This window comes from Aspergillus bombycis (assembly GCF_001792695.1).
Source record: "Aspergillus bombycis strain NRRL26010 chromosome Unknown contig00132, whole genome shotgun sequence".
Lineage (NCBI taxonomy): Eukaryota > Fungi > Ascomycota > Eurotiomycetes > Eurotiales > Aspergillaceae > Aspergillus > Aspergillus bombycis.
In genome coordinates, this window is record NW_019170134.1 from 1 (window position 1) to 17,824 (window position 17,824).

Sequence of the window (17,824 nt, forward strand, 5' to 3'; positions counted from 1 at the left end):
CCTTAGGGCTATTTCGGGAATCCCGAACCAAGTAGGCTAAGCACTCACCCGGTTTTCTAGCCCGGAAAAGCCGAAACCCTTCCTTACCGGTAAGGCACGATTACGTTAAGACATGGGTTAAAATATCGCACCGTGTAATTCGTCAATTATCGATCGATTGCCGAGGATATCTGCCATGCTGGGCCCAGACCCCATTCCCCACGCCGGAGGGCATTCAAGATTCAACCAAGGCATCAAGCTAACAAGTGGGACGGCGGCGTTTTTGGCACCTGATTGGAGAGTCGCCGCCGTTCTCTGGTCGAAGCAATTACGGGGCGGCGACTCTCCAATCATACACTGAAAACGCCGCCGCTATCTATGTTCAATTGCTTTGAGGCCTGAGCACTCGGCACTCCGGCTTGACCGGTCCGTGGGATGTCCCTGACTGGTCTCGAACTAAGTGACATCCACGACCAGTCATCTAGGCAGAATCGCTTAGATAGAATCAATCAACTTCTTTCCCCTATGACCTTTTGGCACCACATAATCCTTATAACTTATAACTTATAAGTGAGTCGTTGGTGTAGCGATATCAGTGATTTGTCTGAGGTGAAATTAATGATTGTAGTGGTGGTGAAGGAAGAAGGCTACCTATCCACGGAAATCCACCCCGAACCCTCGGTCGGTAGGTCCTGACTCGGCGGCTTGTTGGGGCGGGCTTGAAATTCTGGGCCCGAACCCAACCCATTAATAACACTCAAGTGTCACAGCTATCCTAGATAAAGTACATAATTTGAGCGCTACCTCTATTGCTGAGCTAAACGTAACATGAAGTCCTTTTAAGGCATGAGCTGGCCCTGCTTGGCCGACTACCTGGTGGTGTAAGGATCTTTAATTGAATACTAACTTCTAAGCTTTTCAAATGGAACTATTCCAGCTCCTGCGAAGCTATTTCAATAGTCTCTAGTTTAAACACAGTAGTATGAGCCTTAGGCAACGCTTTAAGAAAGTCAAGCTTATCAATATGATTAAGGACAATCTTTTACTTTAGCTTCTGCTAAGCCTTGGTACTCATCTTTTAGAAGTTTAAAATAGCCAATATCAAGAGTTTCTAAGCGATAAGATTGATGAGTAGGCATGCAGATAGGAAAATTTTTATCATCCCTGTGTATTTTGTCTAATTGAGACATTAGATGACTACTATGGTTATCAAGAATCAGAAGATGATATTTCTCTACTGTACGACAAGCAGTAGCAGGAATAAAGGGCTTTTCAAACCAGCGAAGGTCTATTATATTATTAGTCCATCCATTAGGACCAACCTCAATTCTTCAATCATGCGGTAAGGAAGGATCTTGATACCAGCCCTCTATGTGAATCTTTCCCTTGAAGATAATACAAGGAGGATGCGCCTATCCAGTGCGAGTTGATACATTTGATAGAAGTAACACCTTTCCTAATGCCTGGTTGCATAAGAAATGTTTTCCATTTCAATTAACTTAAGTACTATTTGAGCAGTAGCTACTAGGCCTATAGCAGTCATCAAAATAATAGGTAGCTTCTGGAACAATGCCATATTGCATTATAGTGATTTGTATACAATTAAAGCATGCTTTGATAAAGTTAGGCATTTTGTATTCAGCATGCTAATAATTAAATTGTTGAGTATAGCGTATTTCCAATCCATTATGTTATTTGATAAAGTTATATACCCATTTCTCTCCAACAGTTTGGATAGGCGTAGTACCGCGATTGGTAAGAAGAACATTAGGCATTTCTCGTATATGAGATTGTTGGGGAGCCGCTCCACGTTGATCTAATGATAGGATCCATCGTACAAGAGATTAATCTTTATTCGGGGTTACTTTGTTATGACTATTTGCGTGCTTTTTATGAACATATAGCGACCACATCTAGTCGCGTTTGTAGAGTAGAGCGAGGAACATGAAAAACACGAGCTGCTTCACGAATATTGAAGTTTTCGGTTTTTTAAAACAGAAATCGCTAATAAGATCCTTCCAACCCGCTCAACTATTTATTGATTTATTTGCCTTGACGCGCTTTTGGAGCCATGATTGATGGTTGAATTCAGTAAACCAGTTAACTAGAACGAAAAACGTAGTGGACGGCTCGCTTACTAGATACTTTAGCCAAGTTAAATAGGAACTAAGGCGATAGGGGCTCGTCTATCCCAATATCGTCCTTTTCAACATGGTATAAGCTTATATTGAGATCTTCCCCCTTGCCCCCATAGATAACGTAACGTAAAGATACCCTACAGGTAAGGTGCTATTGAGATATTGATAAGCTCACACTACAATCCTTATATATACTCGTATCCAATAGAGAGATATGTAGGGTGACAGTGGAGACAAGAAGCACAGAAGATCTAGACCTTAAATAGTGTATACCCTCGGCCCACTTTGCTTGCTTGCTGATATTCTTCATCTTCTTGCCTGCTATAGATCCCAGGACCGTCTCTCGTAGCACTTTAGAGAGGCCTCGACAATGGCACTCGATGTACTTGTATCAACTGTGCCTTAGCAGCATTTAGCTTCTACAATAGTTTATGTGATATCTCACTTTGAATAAACGTTATTAATGAAACGTACTCCCCTCGTGGTAGTAGTAGCATCTGTGCTAAGGCTCGGGAGAACTTGGTTACTTCGTTTGATATAACCAAACAAGGTTGCTCTATCCACGGCATCCTCCCCTGGTACATGAGATACAATAATAATCAGATGCTTTGATGCTCAGTGGTGTTACTTATAAGTAGCGGGAAGACAAAGTACGGAGTGAAGTCTTCCATGCACAGATCAAGAGCCATCCGACTTTGCTTCTCAGTGGCATAACGGACAATAGGTGGAACAAAAATTTCCGAGGTAACTCCAAGTGTGATCTCTACGCTGCCTTCCATCCAGGCCAATTAGATTCTACGAAGATTCCCTTCCCTCGTGTAGAGCGCCGGCGAAATACGGGATCTTGGACTAAAAGTGATATTTATCCGCGTCACCGGCCCCTGGCTCATTGGTTATGTTACTCATACTCCTGGTCTATATTTCGTTTCTTATGGCTGGTCAGCTAGTTCTAGTAGTAATAGCATTAATCAATAACGGAAGCTGATTGGCAATGGATAATATCTCATTGAGCTGAACTCTCTAATATCTGCGATGCTACGTCGATATAGGAAAATGCCTCACTCTGTTGGATATACCGTCAGCAATGCCGTGCCCCCGGAAAGTCCGCATTGGGACAAAGCCAACAACCGATAATAGAAATTGGTTGGACTAACAGTGTTGCCAGGGACAGTAATATCAGGTTTTAAACAATCTGAATGCTGTTGTCAACATGCAGGTGCATCTGGGTCGAATTGGATTTACCACTTCTCCTACAGAGTAATTACTAACGCTATTATCCTGGAACTATTCCAGCAATATAAACTTGCCAAAGGTAACTCTCTACCTAGGACTGATATCATAATCTGACCGAATAACAATCCCACACGGTTTCACCTCACCACTTTCCCTTTTTCTAATATTCTCCTGAAATATTTCCTTGTTCTCCTCATAATCCTTCTCGGCCTGTGCTTTTTCCTTCGCTGTCATCGGCGGCGGTAATAACGATGGATCTGGCTTCCACCACTGTTCTTGACACACCTTCATTCCGTCTGCTCCACAAAACATATCTTCTATTTTCTGGTCAAATGTAGTCCGATCGAGAAAAGCTTTGACCAGTCGAGGTGGAAGGCCGATGGCGTCTATCACGTCGCAGTCGGGTGTCAGAGTTCGGAGGACACCATCGGTGCCGATAACATAGGGAGCGATACCGTCAGCGCCGCTGTTTAAGTTACTGTTAATGGTGGATAATTCTTTTTGGTCAGGGTGGTTGTTGGGGTCAGGACTATAGCGACTGGTGGTGGGCCGGCCTGGGCAAGTCATTTCTTCTTTTAGTTTGGACGATTGGGGTTTGATATCTCCAGAATTGTTGTCATGTAATATCGAGATGGTCAGAATTGATCAGCTGTTTATATAGAAAAGCAATGACAAGGCTGTCATGTGATTAAGGTCAAGGTAGTCACGCTACTGTCTGTCCATCATACTACTAGTCTTAAACCCGAACGGTTGACGATCCAATCATGGTCTGACGCCCTGGTATATCTCCAAGACTTGTTCATCTCCAAAGCGCGGCCTGATGCTCAAGGTTTCAATTTTAGTATCTTCCGGAATTAGGCGGTAGGCATATTATGTTAAGTCTGTTTGTGACAGGTTCACTCAGGTACAGAAGATCGTCGCATGAAACGTCAGATATTATTATGAACACAGCTCTCGACTGCCCATATCCGTAGTATAGCAACGGGAATCAATAGGACAGAATAATTCTACAGGCGAAAATAACTTCAAATATAAAATAACCCGTGTCATGCAAGATCCGTCATATCGCAACTTGCGCCGTCATACTCCTGAAGACATAGACCGCAAAGAAAAACAATATTGATTGATCACCAGAAACTGCACCATCCAATCCAGTGCTGACAAATGTTCTCAACGCTAGTTGCCTGCGCAAGGAGTTTATCAACCTGATCACTAACATTGAGCTCCTCGCTGGGCTTGAAGTCTCGGCCGGTTAGCTTCTCCTTGACTCGCGCTAGCACTTGTAAGGCGCGTGCATTCTGTGCTTCGCGGGCTTCGTTAGGTATGCCCTCTTGAGCATCAAGGATGCCGCCTTCAAGAATCGATGGCCGTCGATGGCGGGAGAAGTTGCTGGGTTGGACACCCTGTTCAGAGTTGATATTACCAATGATCGATTGCCGGCGCTCTGACGAGAATGGCATCCTGTCTGGCGACTCACGGACTCCTAGACGCCAGTTGATCAAAGGATCATGAATAAACTGCAAGAAAATAAAAGTTAGATGCGAATATTCGGTAGAACCAATACGGGGAACAATTTTGAGAACTTACAGCTTCCAGAACAGCCATCAGTGAGTCTTTGTTCTCTCTCAGGACACGCATGACAGCCTCGCACGTGATCCGGTAGCTTCCTTCAATGTTGCTGACTTCCATGGCAAAGGTCAACATACGAGTCAACCGGAACGGAACTCTTTCCGGATACTTCTCCCGATGCATTGCAACTTCGAAGCAATCGCCAAAATCAATGTGAACCACCTTTCCAGTAATCCGGTCCAAAAGAAGGTTGGATGGATGACGATCACCCAGACCAAGGATGTAACCCACCATTGACATGACACCGAGGGACCGAGTGTAATTTGTTCGTCGCTCCAACCACGCTTCTGAGCTTTTACTCTTAAGCCACAGAACCCGGTACAGATCCTTTCCGGTAGTGTTATCCATAGCATATCCAAAGACTTCCACTTTCTGCATGAGAGTAAGGTTGTCATAATCTGGCGCCATTTGCAACATGATACGGTGTTCAATATTCAGGAGGATTCGGCGGCTCTCTCGGTATTCTTTGATTAATGCGTGCAGCGTGTCACTGTTCGAGACCCAACCCAGGATACCAGAGCTCTGAGACAATGGGATGGCTGGGAATCGTTGCACTGAAAGATGGCGTTTGAAGCTCTCACTGTCATTATCGAGGAGCGTATTCACGAGGCCGAAAAGCTGCATGACTCGCTCATCCTGTCTAATATCTTCGTGTCCCTTCAGTGCGTACATGTATGAATTGCCATCGCTACCCTTTAGGGTCATCCTGCGTGGACGCTTCTTGGTTTGAAGGACATGAAGTATAGGATCGAAACTCATGATACGGATGATTGGTCGGCCACTCTGGTAGGTGCCCGGAACGGCAAGATCAAGGTCCACACAGTCTTTAAGTTTAGGTGAGACATATTTCAAGTCAAGTGTGGACAATTGCGGAAGCTGTCGGCTTATTTTCCGGAACACGGTGTAGTAAAGATCCCACGCTTGGTTCAGGTCACCAATCTCTTCGGTTTCACGGTATAGCATGCAGTAGTGCTTTGCCTCTGCAAGGTCCCGACCAAATGCCTGTGCGAAGGATACTTCACGCAACGTTTCGGCCCCCTTATCAAGCATTTCATGGAGTGGTGCAAGAGTTGCAAACATTCCTTCGACATTGTGGTCACCGAAATAGAGGCGGGAAGCTTCTTCCAAGCCTTCGTGCCAGAGCTCATGCCATAGAACGGCAACCCGAATCAATTCATGACTTACAAGATCTGCTTGCTCGACCAGTCTTGCACTGTGTTGCCGCATACTGTCCATGATGCTACTTGCGGACTGCGACCGTCGAGCGACATTTGATTTCATCGCAACGGTCAACGGATACACAAGCGCCTGAGGGTGGACCTTACCGACCTCAGCAAGTAGTCGATGGACAGCGCTTCGGACCCGAATGTTTGGCTGGTTAATTCGTGCAATGAGTTGAGGTGTAACCGCGAGCCAGGTGTCGATATTCACTGCAGTGAAACCTTCCGTAACAACGGCATTTACTTCCTGATCGCCGCCGTGAGTAAACCAGAGTGTAAGTAACCTTAGCGTATCTTGCAAGGATGAGGTTGACGACAATGATATGGATCTGAGGAAACCACGAATAGCCGGTATCACATGCTCTGTTACAATGTGCCCAGGAACCATGGCCAATGTCGCGCCATCCTTGCTAGCTTGGCTTGCGATCGTTGTAACGACTTCAAAGTTGGCCAATGCCCACGAATGCCAAGCTTTGTAAGAATCGCGGTTGTATTTCGTAGCGGCAGAGTATGCGTTGAGAACCTCACGGACGTGCTCCGGTTTCCAATCTCCCTTTTGTAGAGCAGTCTGCCACTCGCCTTGCCTAAGGTAACTCTTAGCAAGGAGCCTTCTGAACTTAGCCACATCCCCAATACGTTCCCGTAGACCCATGATATCTCCATGGTTTGTATCTTGGATGCCGTTAACGCCATTAATGCCATTGTGCTCTGACTGTGAGATCATGAGAGCATTGAATCTCGTGAAGTCTTCGGTGAGACTTGTAGTGAACTCCTTGAGCATCTGAAGAGCTTCACGCTGTCGCCCAGTAGCCCAGCTGAACTTCAAGCGAGCATATGTGACCTCTGGAGGGGCAACAGCCCGGGTACCATTGTTATCAGAGACAACAGTCTCCAGCGATGCTAGAGACCGCTCAGCAAGCCCCATTCGATTGGATTTGCGACAAAGATTGGCGAATTTAATCCACATGTCAAGGTTTTCCCGAGGGGAGGTGACAAGTGCTCTAACCTTGAGCATGCGCTGCCATACTTCAACATTTTGTTGGCAGCCAAGTAATCGTTTGTTCCATGTTTGACGCATGGAATCCTGCTTCTCTGGATCACCGATGTTCTGCTTGTATGTAATAATTTCCTCGAGTTCAGCGAGCATCTGAACGCGGACGACGACATTGTAAGCACGGTTATATGATTCACCAAGCAATGCTGAAAGTTCGGTGTCGAGTCCATTCCGCGCTTTTTCAATGTACATCGTTGCCTCCTCAAACTGGTTGCGATGAATGGCAAGAATGGCACCAAAGAATGACCTGTCGGGTGACTGTTCTTTCATAACACCCAGGTAGGAGTCCATCAATTCCCATTGACCACGACCCCAGGCAGCAGCAGCAGCTAGAGGAGCAATAGCTCTCCGATGTTCCAATGAGGCCTGATTCCACTTCTCTTGAGCAAGATCAGATAATATCTTCCACTCGCCAAGGGCATGCAGACAGCGCATTTTGCCCATTGTGACGCCAAAGGAATCCGGGTCTATCTTCTCACGTCTCTTGTAGGCAGCAAGGGCCTCCTCCCAGCGCTGAAGCTTTTCGAACCATGTTTCCTTGAGCTCTACATCCCGATAAGCTTGGGCTTTCCGAAGAATACCAATGGCAGCATCAGATTGTTGAAGCTGGTTGTTGATGGTAATCAAAGCCTCAACTGCACCCGAATTTTGATCTTGTTCGAACTCAAGTTCTTTATAGTGGAGCGCTTTAGCAAATGCGTGACACTTGGCGGCGTATTTGCCAAGTGTGCGGATGTCAATGGGGAGAGCTTTGTCGTCGTGCTCCATGAACTCAGCGAGGTTGAGCAAAACCTGCAAGATTTCAGGAGGGATATTAGGTGACGTGAGCGCCTTTTCGATCGACCGAACAAGTTCTTCCTGGTATTGGTCATACAACTCAGTCCAGCAGGATACGAAGGCAGCATTGAACAAATCTTTCGCTAATGGCTGGTAAATACCAGCTAGACTGGCGCATGCACGCAGGGCTGGAGAAGGAGACTCCTTCAAAAGTTCCACACTGAATCGACGTATCCACTCCTGCCAGTCCTCACGCGTCGACTTTTGAGAGGCATCCCAAGCATTCTTCAAGTGCTGCTGGTTGACAACCATCTTCTTCTGTCCAATTTCGGCAAAGTTGGTATCATCCGCTAGGGCTGCATAATTCTCATCAGGGTTAAGATCCTGCGGAAGTGGGTCTCCTTTCTGTAATTTTGTCACTAGAATATGATAATTAACATGAGTGATCTGGTGACGTTTCAGAACCTTGCTCAGAAGATGGATGTAGTGACTGAAATCCTGGCCCAATTGGAAAATGAGAGCACAGATACAATCCATGGCGGCCTGTCGCAGCATTCGATCGTTGCCCGCAACAACGCGGGACAGGGAATGAATCATCAAAGAAGCAAAGTCAGATACGTTGACTTGCCGTGAGAGTTTCGTAAGACTATCGATGGCGGTCTTCCGAAGGCTCTGTGGGTTTTGAGTTCTGTCGAAAAGGCGCACAATAGACGGAACAATTAAATGCATGTACTCCTCTCCACTGGTACCAAATATTAAGAAAGTGTGAAGTATTCTTTCTGAAGGCTGTCGACGTGGTGTATTGTCCTTGTCCAGGGTATCCAACATCATGGGGATGAGGCCCGCCATGTATTTCTTGAATTCACCTTCTAAAGACTTGGCAATGGCCTCCACAAGCAATAATATCGTGGCTTGAACTTGATATGATGCATCCCAGAAATCGCGAACAACTTCAATAATCTCAGGGAGGAAGGCCCGGATGTGCTGCCTCACAATATTGACTAATATTGCCATCTGGTTAAAATACGACTCCAAGCGGCTGGGGGGTGATCCTCTTATTACGGCTATAAAGCCAGGGATTATTTGTCCCAAAAATGGCACGCACTTCAATCCCAGTGTCTTGAAGATAGTGACGATGGCATCAATAACCGCTGAATGGTATTGGGCAAGGGAATTTTCGCGCAGTATATTCTGCATCAAGGTGTTTATGACCACCGTTGGGTAGTACTCTTCATTGGAAGGAGTGAGCCCCTGCATAATCAAAGCGACATCGGAGACAGTTTGGACTTCATTGATATGGTGAATGTCTGGCGCAGTTTCACTTATTTGCTGGTACTTGTACGGATCCAAAGCGCCAAGAATACCCAGCAATTTTATTGTCTCTTTCCGTAGAGAACCCGTCTGTTCCGTCTTGATTATATTGATAAGCACAGCAAGGAGGTGCGGATATTCAAGATACGGGTCGATAACGTAACCAGAGTTGCTGGCTAGCTGGCCCAGCGTACGCAAAGCTGCCTCCCGCTTGGCATGGGACGAGAGGTCCTGCAACGAATCCAAGATGACAGGCATCAGCTGTGGCAGGTACAACTTCATCTCGCCTCCCCCGACATTTGCAAGTTCACCGATAGCTTTCAAAGTAGTCGAAGCAACACCGGGGTTAGTATCAGTCGCTTTTGGGAGCAAGGTGGTCACCATAGGATCAACATATGACCTGATAAGTTTTGTTGCATTTGAGACAAACAAGCTGATGAGCTGAGCACTCTCTTCTTTTTGGCGGGCCGTGCTGGCAAATCCAAGCCCCGTCAGAAGATTGACGAGTAGTTTTCGAAGAGGCGGAAATACGTAGGCCGGGTTGACACTTGACAGGCGCCCAATGATGCAGATGGAAGCCTCTCTAACAGAGAAGACTTCATCATTAACCGCAAGGAACAAGCAACGAATATTCTCTGGTCGTGCAAGATGACGGTCGAATTTGCGATCTAAGGACCACAAAACTGTACGCCGGATCTCTGAGTCGGGATCGCCAACACCAACCGTCAAAAGCTTGTCAATGACTTCACTAACGACCTGTATCGAGTGACTACTAGTCTGATTGATGATTGGATCATGAACAAATAGTTGGCAACATGTAAGTGCTGAAGCTTTCCGAATTTCAGAGTTGTCATTCTCGACATAGTTGATGGCGACATCACGAACAAACTCGTTGAGTATGTGACCAGAGAAATCGAAGCTTCCCAGAGTGTGAAGTGCTAGTGCTATTTCTGCATCCGTATGCAGCTCTTGAGGGGCGAAATCTTTCGCAAATGATGGAATAGGAGGCAATCTGCTCTCTGGGCAGCCCAAAGGTCGAAACGGGGCTCCTTTAAGAATCAGACTCAGCATATCCAAGAGCTTTTCTTGGATAGTAGGCTTAATTTGTGGGATAAAATGTGCCATATCAAAAAGAGCTTGAGTTAATGATTCGCTTAAACCGCACGCGAAGATTGGGTCTAGCAATGATTCCATGTAGTTGTTGAGCGCCGGTCCTACAGCCAGTGACAACATGCTGATGCATTCGAACATTGGCGCTTCATTAACACCAGCACGGTTCCTTGCTTTCATGGCCAGGCCCTCCCTGATGTAAACGATGATCCCATCGAGGTATTGCGCAATAGCCACACCGACAGCGTTGGCAATCTTTCCTATAGCAATGAATGCCTCATTGCGTTCCTTGTCCCTCTTCAGCTGTGCTTGAAGGTAGACCATGAATCTATGAAGGTACGTCTCTGTAAAGTCAACTGGGGCATAGCAGGCAAGGATAGGGATTGTCAGAACGACTTGTGCGCGAATCTTTTGGTCACGATGATCTTTGAGACGAAGAACAATTTCACAAGCATTCCTGTAGTGTTCATTCATAAACATCGCGCCTTTGAGAAGAAGCTCTTTGAGGACTAGTAGTGACCCGTGAATCCAGTCTACATTGTTAGACTTCAAGCCCTGGAGTGCTTCTTCATAAATCCGTGCGAACCACGACTTTCGAACCTGAGAGTCTCTTGCAGCGATGATTTCGAAGCATTCCCTGACTGCCTCTGAGGCTGTTTCTCGGATAACCACCTTCGGGTCCCTAAGCGCAACCCAGATGAGCTCGAAGATTTGGGGGACAAAACCGTATAGAAGTGTGGGCGACCCTTTAGCAAGTTCACGGATAACGAGTACGGCAGCAACTCGTCGACTTTCTTGTCTTTCAGACTGAAGCCACTCTAAGGCCGACTGTATTTCACTCTCAACAAGCTCCGCAGTAAGAGCTCCACCCGGTTTAGCCAAACGGCCCAGAGCTTTAGCAGCGTATACCAACACTCCATTGTCGTTGCTGCGGAGAGCGCTTCGCAGATAACTGGCAAATCGGGTAGTCTTCTGGGCAGCATCTACTCCATCGAAATCTATCAGACGATCCAGCGCTAGTAGGCCACCGATTCGTTCATGTGCGTCGCTGCCTGTAACGACAAGTTGTGCAATGCGCTGGCTGACGGCATTATAAAATTCAAGAAATTTCTCTGGGGGCCAATCTATGGTGAGGGTAATGATGTTAGCATCCCCCAAGATACAGCCAGGAGTCAGATGTTACCTCGTGAGATAGCAAGGACATTATCATAAAGCTCGTAAGCAGCTCTCGCCCGCGTTTCTTCATTCTTAGACTTCAACTCAACGAAGAGTCGTTGAGTGACGTCCGTAATAGGACCTGCTTGCGCCATACTTGCGTAGCACACCCCAGGGTGGACATTTGAAGTCAACCTCTAGGGCATGTACGATGACACGAGTTGAGCATGAGATATAGAGCAGTTGATGGGCGTCGTGAATGATGTGGGAGGTGCGGTTTGAGGGCCTTCCGGGTTATGCACGGGCCAAGCCGCTTCTGGCCTGGGGCATCTTCTTGGCTTGCCGTTGTGCCTTATTCATGCAGTAGTTCGGATATGCAGTAGTTCGGATATTGGCTGCGACTATACCCTCAAATACATCCAATCTTTGATATCAGATATCAAATCGGATATACACACCGGTTCACCCGTACTTATTGCGTCTATCTAGATATACTACCTTGCCCCATCGGGTTTTCCTCTTGTAAATGTGGTTGTCTCATGATATGTATGGAGCCAACACTAGTTTGTGCTCGTTTCCCCTCGTCCACCTTTTGCCAGCCTTGCATTGAATAAAAATGTTTACACACACCCAGTTGCAGGATTTTGGTGCCCGATATTCCTCAAAATCACATGCTACGGTGTCATGAGACCCTGTCGTAGTTTATGATGCACAAAGTCCTTATATGAGAGACTTAAGTCTCCTAGCTTGTGCAATTCTGGGTGACTAAATCGTAAGCAACGGCAACCTTTGGAGTATGGATCGGCGTATTACAATTCATAAGAATTGATTTGAGAATTTAAATTTTCACAGAAAGAATATAATACTAATGGCATGCTTTATAACACAAATCGAAGAGGCACGGAAATAATTTTACATTTATCGTCCAATGGTCTAATCGTACAACCAACTGTTCTCTCTGCCCAAAACCATGTAAAAAATTGAGAATAGTTGGTGGTACTCTCTCATGAGGAGCTAAGAGTCTTCATCAGGTTTTTGGCGATGTCCTCGGTGGTATGCTGTGGTTCTCCCGAAGGCCTAAAACGTGGCTTGTGCCTGTCCAGTCTCGGGACGACACGCTGATCACCACGAGCAACATCAGAAATGGTTGTCAGGGAGGGTTTCTTGTAATCCTCAATGTTGTAGGGAGCCTTAGCAGTGGCACTTGCTCTGTAGGATGCCAAGCCAATTCTACCCTCCGAATCAACCGAAGCTCGGATAGGAGTGACCCAGTACTTGGCACCACCGGGGATAGATACGTCGAAGTAGGCTAGGCCAGGAGGAGAGCCCTGTTCCACGAAAGTCATGGCATTCAAGTCCTCCACAGCAATACCACCAACACCCGCAATAGCCTTGGAGGTTCTGCCCTTGAACCTACCCTTTGGCCGCAAGATACGGGCCTCCACTGGACGCTGATATGCCTGAGGACCAAACCTGGGGTGATTGTAGATTAAAGCATGCGACCGTGTGTATGACAGTCCGGCAGAAGGGTGAGTCTTCGGAGGACCGGATACAGCGTATTCTGCCGAAGACAGCTTGGTTCCAGGTGATTGGTAGTATTTGTGACCAATTCGGTCGCTCGGTACGGCCGGGGGCGAGGGCAGGTCCAATAGCTCAAAGACCACAGGGCCAAGGGAGAATGGATCTGTACGTAATGACTTGAGGTAGGTCTGGAACTCCTCCTCCGTAACCTTTACAGGCTCAAGCGCTTCCAGGTCCTCTCCGTTATCTTGAGCTTGCTTTCTCCGCTCGGCAGTTCGCTTTTCGGAGAAGAGTTGGCGGAGTTTTTGCAAAAGCTCTGGCTTATTGCTCCGCACTTTCTTCAGGTAAGCACTGAATTCGGCCTCCGTCTGTCCAGCCAGCCAGGGCCCGGAGTGCCTAAATTGTTTGGCGCCGGTCTCTTCAAGGCCTTTGCTAGTGTGTGTGTTGTCCACATACGACTCGAAGGGGCTCTGGTGCCTAGGAACAATACTAGTTGCGTAGTTGACTTTCGAAGGTAAAGAGAGAGGCATATGGAGTTCCTGGAATTTCTCAAGGGTCACCGTGTGGTCGGCCGCAGACTCGAAATCGGTAACATGTTCAAATGTGTCGAGAGCGTTCACCCTCACAACAGGCCTGGATGATTTAGCAGACGTGGATTTTGCAGGCAATGATCTCTTGAGACCCCAGTCTCCTCTTGCTAGCGATGATGCCGGGGTAACAATGGACGCTCGGGTAGGATGAGGAAGGGTTGCGGTGTCGGACTCGAAGACGACCTTTGAGGTGGGCGGATCCTGAGGTGGTTTTAATGCTTGCGGGAGCGCGAATAGACGAGACTTCCGCAGCAGGTTTGCTGTGGGAGATAGCCTGGCTGTTGCCATGGCGTTCAATGGGCAATTGCGACGTCTTGGTGGCTCTTCCTCCGGAGTATGCTGGAGAAGAAAAGTTGGTCGCGTAGACTAGCCGCGTGCCAAGCCTATCGGGTCCGGTCAACCGCAGCAGCACCAAGTGCAGTTCCATATACAACCTTTGCCAAATAGATTGTTCCTTGTTCTTACGCTTCCCTGCCATTATTAGAAGGCTGTCTTTACGTATACTTCATGTGCTTGCTTTTGGAAAATCAGACCCGATGTTTTTGATTAAGAATAACCAGAACCATGGCCGCTACCTACAAAGGGAGACGAATTTAGAGCACGTGACAGCCTTAGTACTTACACAGTTCAAGCCTCCGTTCTTACTCCATCAATCAACTCGTTTATCGATGCATTTTGTTAGATGCGACAGAACTGATCTACTTACTCTGTATATATCCTAACTAAGATGCTGTATAGGAAGAGTGTGAATTGTTTACATTCACCGTGAGAGGTAAGCTCGCCTTCTCATGGGCGGCTGCTTCAACATATAGGTGTTACATTTTAGAAGAGTTTAGTAAGACATCCGGTAGGCTGCCTGGGCCTTGTATAGAATCAGGTCATATCACTGTAATTGAAGCATTTCGACGAACTCTATACTAGTCTATAAGGATTATGCGCCAACCTCCAACAATGATTTGACTGTATCGACAACCGACTCCTTCAATGACCGGTACTGGATGCCTAATACATCAATAGACCTCTTGTTGTTATAGCCATAGACGCTGGCTGGCATATCACTAGCGGAATCCTTAGGGGGCAGCTTTTCCTCGAGTTGAGGATATGACTCGCGGATGATATCTGCAAGATCTTTATTCGCATAAGAGCCAGAGACAAGGAAAAATCTTTGTCCACCTGCTTCTGAAACCTCAATTGCTCTTACGTGGGCCAATGCAACGTCATGAACATCTACCCAAAGGAAAGTTCCAGTTGGAAGTAGTCCGTCCTTGTTGTTACCACGAACCAAGTTGCTAATACGGCTGTTCGAAGTATTGACGGCATCTAGGGAATTCAGATAAGGCACAACAGGCCCCAGAACAAGAGGAGGATTTATCGTCGCAATGTCAAAGTTTGGATTCTCCTTCTCAACAAAATCCCACGCGGCCTTCTCGGCAAATGTCTTCACATATCCTTATCAGCATGTGTAACACCAATACAGTAGTTTTGTCTTACCTTGCTGGCTCTGTAGGTTTGGGAAGGGTCCATCGCTTCCTCCCAGGTCACAGGGTTCCAGTTCTCTTCACTGTAGACCTTAGGGTGTTCCTTGACATTGACAATTGCAGCAAAAGAGGATGTAACCACGACACGCTTCACTGATGGGGCGTAGGCTTTAATTGCCTTCAGGATACCTGTTGTCCCTTTGATTGCTGGGTCCAGGAAATCTTTCACCGGGTCTGAAACATTATAATGGAAAGGAGAGGCAGTATGGAGGACATAGTCGAAGGGTGGGTTAGATTTGACGGCCTAGACAGCAATGATGCTTTAGCACTACTATGGTCGGGAGGTGCGAAAGGATGAGCGATGGAACTCACTTCGTCGAATGCGCCTTCTTCTGCGACGTCTTTGACAATAACATATGAAAGTTTCTCCTTCGGGGTATTGGGGTGAGCGTTAAGAATTTTTTCTCCCTTTTCTTCAGATCTAACTGTCACTACCGTCTCATATCTAACCAGGGACGGATCAGAGTCAGCGCGATTCACCCCAGGTGATTGACAGTCAAAATTTATAACACTCACCCACGCTGCAGCAGGATGTCGATAATATGAGCTGCAATGAATCCGCTGCCGCCTAGAGATGTATGTCAGAATTGTACTCATGATAGGGTTGGATGGCATACCAGTCAAGAGCACTTTCACCATGGTTGCAGTTGCAGTTGTTTTTATTGTAGTTTTTAAGTTTGTTTTATTATCTCAGGCTTAGGTTTACAGCAGCAACAGACGTTGAGCGAGGAACGTCTGTCTTTATATAGTATTGAGTAGAACGGACGTACCCCTCCTTAACGCCATTACTCCGTATTTGTCCCCCACCATGGTCCACCAGCGCAGTTATCGTCTAAATATGATAGGGCATTTGAGTACCTCAGGTGATGACAAATGTACCTGGCTATGATTTGCGTCAACTTGTACCGGAATGACGGGTTTTTAAGCGGAGTCAACAGTAAGTCCGGCTGTTTACGCCGCCAGTATACTACCAAGGTCCACGACAGTTTATTTGTACATATATGAGTCAAAGCTACGATCCCAAACTTGGTGGAGATTAGCAGTTCCTGGATACATTACCCCCGAAGAACAATAAATGTCGTTGCAACTAAATCGGAGTTCGGCATTCTAAGTTCACAGAACATTAACTAATATAAATTCAGCTGCTTACGTCTACGACTTGACAAATAAGGGGCAATTGTTTCTACCACTGTACAGTTGCTATACTGTGTAGGAGGTTCCGCAAAGTTCGCAGTGTTAGTAATACCAGTATCCTGTGTAGACGCGGCATATCCCAAAATCCGTGTTTAACTGGTAGGAACACTTCTTAAGTCTACGAAGCTCGTCCGTTGCTTTAACGATGACCGGCGTTTGACCATATAGAAATAACGAGGATATGTCAAGAAACGCTAGTGGCTTCACTAAAACAGTGTATTCCATTTGCCTAGGAGTATATCTACTTGACAGCTTGGGTATCATCAACTTTGCTAACGCTCAATCTGTATAGGTCACAATTCCAATGGTATATGACAGAGAATGCTCCCTTTCGTCACTTAAAATTCTTGAGGCATGTAGCCTTCAATGGATCCTCCTTTGTTGTCTCCTGGGCGCATCTCCGGTGCTGTGACGTGCTCATACGCTATATCGTCCTTCTCCTGGATCCGAACATCTACTCGCCCGGCCCGTAATGCCAGGTTTGCATCTCCGCGTTCCAAGGCGAGCTCATGGGAGTGAGCAACATCACGAACAGAGAGTTTGGACATGTCACCTGCTAGGTTGCTCGAACCTGGCGTTCTGCTCATGTGCAAATAGTCCAATTGAGCAGTAACTTCCCCTACCGTGGCAGAGCTTTTCGCCTTACCTTTCCCTCCCTGTGTCATTGCTCTCCCTTCCTCAAGCAAGAGAAGATTCTTGCCTCGGGCGTCATCGGCACGCCTTTCCCATACCGGCTCCTCGGCTAACTGTACTCGTATATACAAAGCTCTTTCAGCGCACTCATCCGAACACCACATCTCAAGCTTCTCACGAGGAACTATGTTCATATCCCGTCCCCGGCCACCGGGACCACTACCTTTAGCACCCCACGTTATGCGATAAGCCCCACGAGAGCCGTCCTTACGGTGCTCGCGAGGACATAGACCGTATCCACAGAGGCCCTCAATATTCCGCTCTTGAATCAAATTATCATAGTCTGTTGGCTGGAAGGGTATCAAAGCTGATTTGAAAGCCTGGGCATCTTCTGGTGACGGAGAAGCAGGATCTGCTGAAGGCGAAGACGGAAACGTGACGAGTTCGAGAATGCGATCCAAGATAAGAGATTCCGTATCTTTTTGAGCCTGAATACGATGCGCGTGATGTAACGCTATGGCAAGGTGACGTGGATCAGCGTTTGGCTTGTTCGTGGGCTGTCCATTTTGCTGGCGCGACATATTGGACTTTGGTGGCGCACGGCGCATGCTGGACGGAGCCTGTGTGGAAGCAGCATGAGCCGAAGGAAGGGAGGTCTTCAAACTGGACCGACTGGCGGACATTTTGTAAGGTAATTCTGTCAGTGGTGTGGAGGGACAGCAAAATGGTTGGACATGAGAGG

General features: G+C 46.9%; 4 protein-coding genes across 4 annotated transcripts; all 4 read right to left on the reverse strand.

The window, feature by feature from the left end:
* Positions 1–3,437: 3,437 nt before the first annotated feature.
* Positions 3,438–3,917, reverse strand: ABOM_010891 (uncharacterized protein; the record flags this gene model as incomplete). The annotated part of the gene is made up of 1 exon (XM_022538019.1): positions 3,438–3,917. The coding sequence occupies one exon, from the start codon at positions 3,915–3,917 to the stop codon at positions 3,438–3,440; it is 480 nt and encodes a 159-aa protein (XP_022384477.1).
* A 560-nt stretch (positions 3,918–4,477) lies between these two features.
* On the reverse strand, positions 4,478–11,761 carry tor (putative TOR pathway phosphatidylinositol 3-kinase TorA; the record flags this gene model as incomplete). Its single annotated transcript, XM_022538020.1, has 3 exons — positions 4,478–4,867; positions 4,938–11,575; positions 11,635–11,761. 3 exons carry the CDS (start codon positions 11,759–11,761, stop codon positions 4,478–4,480), a joined length of 7,155 nt encoding a protein of 2,384 aa, XP_022384479.1.
* Positions 11,762–12,610: 849 nt separating this feature from the next.
* On the reverse strand, positions 12,611–15,894 carry ABOM_010893 (mitochondrial 37S ribosomal bS1m domain-containing protein; the record flags this gene model as incomplete). The annotated part of the gene is made up of 6 exons (XM_022538021.1): positions 12,611–14,083; positions 14,661–15,155; positions 15,209–15,499; positions 15,568–15,700; positions 15,772–15,823; positions 15,873–15,894. The coding sequence occupies 6 exons, from the start codon at positions 15,892–15,894 to the stop codon at positions 12,611–12,613; spliced, it is 2,466 nt and encodes an 821-aa protein (XP_022384478.1).
* Positions 15,895–16,787: 893 nt separating this feature from the next.
* Positions 16,788–17,765, reverse strand: ABOM_010894 (Rtr1/RPAP2 family protein phosphatase; the record flags this gene model as incomplete). The annotated part of the gene is made up of 1 exon (XM_022538022.1): positions 16,788–17,765. One exon carries the CDS (start codon positions 17,763–17,765, stop codon positions 16,788–16,790), a length of 978 nt encoding a protein of 325 aa, XP_022384481.1.
* Positions 17,766–17,824: the final 59 nt, after the last annotated feature.